At 46.9% G+C, this 2,997-nt stretch overlaps 1 protein-coding gene across 1 annotated transcript; it reads left to right on the top strand.

Annotated features, from left to right (window-relative positions):
• The first annotated feature begins 2,233 nt into the window (after positions 1-2,233).
• On the top strand, positions 2,234-2,653 carry LOC138908401 (uncharacterized). Its single transcript, XM_070199064.1, has one exon. It carries the CDS (start codon positions 2,234-2,236, stop codon positions 2,651-2,653), a length of 420 nt encoding a protein of 139 aa, XP_070055165.1.
• The last annotated feature ends 344 nt before the right edge of the window (positions 2,654-2,997 follow it).

Here is a 2,997-nt window from a genome sequence, read left to right as displayed (position 1 = left end):
AACAGGTATCCATTGCCTCGTATTGATGATTTATTTGATTAGCTACAGGGTGCCAGGGTATTTTCCAGGATTGATTTACGTTCCACCTATCATCAGTTGAAGATTCGGGAGCTAGATATCCCGAAGACTGCTTTCAGGACTCGGTATGGTCACTACGAGTTCCTTGTGATGTCATTGGGGTTGACCAATGCCCCAACAACTTTTATGCACTGGATGCACAGTGTGTTCCGGCCCAATCTTGACTCATTCGTCGTTGTGTTTATTGATGACATTCTGGTGTACTCCCGGACTCGGGAGGATCATAAGCAGCACCTGATGACTGTGCTTCAGACCTTGAGAGAAAAGAAGTTATATGCAAAATTTTCAAAGTGTGAGTTTTGGCTAGACTTAGTGGAATTCTTGGGTCATGTAGTATCGAGTGATGGGATCTAGGTGGATCCAAAGAAGGTAGAAGCAGTGCAGAGTTGGCCTAGATCATCATCAGCTATGGAGATCCGAAGTTTTCTTGGTTTGGCGGGGTATTACCGTTGTTTTGTAGAGGGATTCTCATCTATTGCAGCACCCATGACCAGGCTGACCCAGAAGGGTGCTCTGTTCAGGTGGACAGAGGAGTGTGAGGAGAGCTTTCAGAAGCTCAAGACATCTTTGACTACAGCCCCAGTATTGGTATTGCCTACAGGTTCGGGGTCTTATACTGTATATTGTGATGCGTTGCGGATTGGTCTCGGTGCGGTATTTATGAAGGACGGTAGGGTGATTGCCTACGTGTACAGACAGCTGAAGGTGCATGAAAATAACTATCATGTCTACGACCTTAAGTTAGTAGCTATTGTTCATGCCTTGAATATTTGGCGGCACTATTTGTACGGTGTCCCTTGTGAGATTTACACCGATCACCGGAGTTTGCAGCACATGTTCAAATAAAAGGATCTTAACTTGCACCAGCGGAGGTGGTTGGAGATACTTAAGGACTTTGATATCACCATTTTGTACCATCCGGGGAAGGCCAATGTGGTGGCTGATGCTTTGAGTCGCCGGGTAGAGAGTTTGGGGAGTTTAGCATATCTACCAACAGCAGAGAGGCCATTAGTGTTGGATGTCCAGGCCTTAGCCAGCCAGTTTGTGAGATTGGATATTTCTGAGCCTAGTCGAGTATTGGCTTGTGTGGTTTCTCGATCTTCTCTTTATGATCGTATCAGGGAGCATCAGTATCATGACCCCCATCTGCTTGTCCTTAAGGACACGGTTCAGAACGGTGATGCTAAGGAGGTCACTATTGGAGATGATGGTGCATTGAGGATGCAGGGCAGGCTATGTGTGCCCAATTTAGATCGGTTGCGGGAGTTGATTCTCCAGGAGTCTCACAGCTCGCGGTACTCCATTCATCCGGGTGCCGCAAAGATATACCAGGACTTGAGGCAGCATTACTGGTGGAGGAGTATGAAGAAAGACATAGTGGAGTTTGTGGCTCGGTGTCTAAATTGCCAGCCGGTTAAGTATGAGCATCAACGGCCAGGTGGATTGCTTCAGAAGATAAAGATTCCGAGTGGAAATGGGAGCGGATCATTATGGATTTTGTTGTTGGACTCCCACGGACTCAGCGAAAGTTTGACGCAATTTGGGTGATTGTGGATTGCTGACCAAGTCAGCTTATTTCATTCCTGTGATGACTACCTATTCTTCTAAGCAGTTGGCTCAAATTTATATCCGCGAGATTATCAGTGTTCATGGTGTACCGATATCTATCATCTCTGATCGGGGTACGCAGTTTACATCACGGTTTTAGAGGGCTGTACAGCATGAGTTAGATACTCGGGTTGAGTTGAGCACAAAATTTCACCCTCAGACGGACGGACAGTCTGAGCACACTATTCAGATACTGGAGGATATGCTCCGCGCTTGTGTGATAGATTTTGGGGGTGCTTGGGATCAGTTCTTCCCACTTGCAGAGTTTTCCTACAACAACAGTTATCAGTCGAGCATTCAGATGGCACCATATAAGGCTCTGTATGGTAGGCGATGTAGGTCTCCAGTGGGTTGGTTCGAGCAAGACAAGGCTAGATTACTGGGTACAAAATTGGTTCAGGATGCCCTGGATAAGGTAAAGGTGATTCAGGATCGACTTTGCACAGCCTAGTCCAGACAGAAGAGTTATGCAGATCGGAAGGTTCGCGATGTTGCATTCATGGTTGGAGAGCAGGTCTTGCTCCAGGTTTCGCCTATGAAGGGCGTTATGAGGTTCGGGAAGAAGGGCAAGCTGAGCCCAATGTTTATCGACCCATTTGAGGTGTTGCGGCGAGTTGGGGAGGTTGCTTATGAGCTTGTCTTGCCTGCCAGTCTTGCAAGGGTCCATCCCGTATTCCATGTTTCTATGCTCCGGAAGTATCACGGTGATCCGGCTCATATGTTGGATTTCATCTCAATCCAATGGGACAAAGATCTATCTTATGTTGAGGAGCCAGTGGCTATTCTGGACAGGCAGGTTCGAGAGCCGAGGTCAAAGAACATTGCTTCCGTGAAGGTTCAATTGAAGGGTCAGCCAGTCAAGGAGGAGACTTGGGAGACCCAGCATGATATGCGCAGCCATTACCCTCATCTTTTCACTACTTCAGGCATGTCTTTATGCTCGTTCGAGGACGAACAATTGTTTTAAGAGGGGGAGGATGTAACCACCTGAACCCTATTAACTGCTTTCCCTGTATCCTTTCTGCTTATGTGACTTGTTGAGAGGTCTTGTTTTTAGTTTCGGAGTGAGGTGGGATACTTAGTCCTTAAAACGGAAGCTTAAGTCTTAGGATATTGATCGTAGTCGGAACTATGTGAAGACGACTCCGGAATGGGGTTCCGTCGATTTCGTTAGCTCCGTTGGATGATTTTGGACTTAGGGGCGTGTCCGGATTGTGTTTTGGAGGTCGGTAGCTAGTTTAGGCTTGAAATGGCGAAAGTCAAATTTTTAGAGATTTTGACCGGTAGTGGACTTTTTGGTATCGGGGTCGG

The sequence above is a fragment of the Nicotiana tomentosiformis genome, chromosome 3 (assembly GCF_000390325.3).
Source record: "Nicotiana tomentosiformis chromosome 3, ASM39032v3, whole genome shotgun sequence".
Taxonomy (NCBI): domain Eukaryota; kingdom Viridiplantae; phylum Streptophyta; class Magnoliopsida; order Solanales; family Solanaceae; genus Nicotiana; species Nicotiana tomentosiformis.
This window is presented reverse-complemented; position numbering and strand designations above follow the sequence as displayed.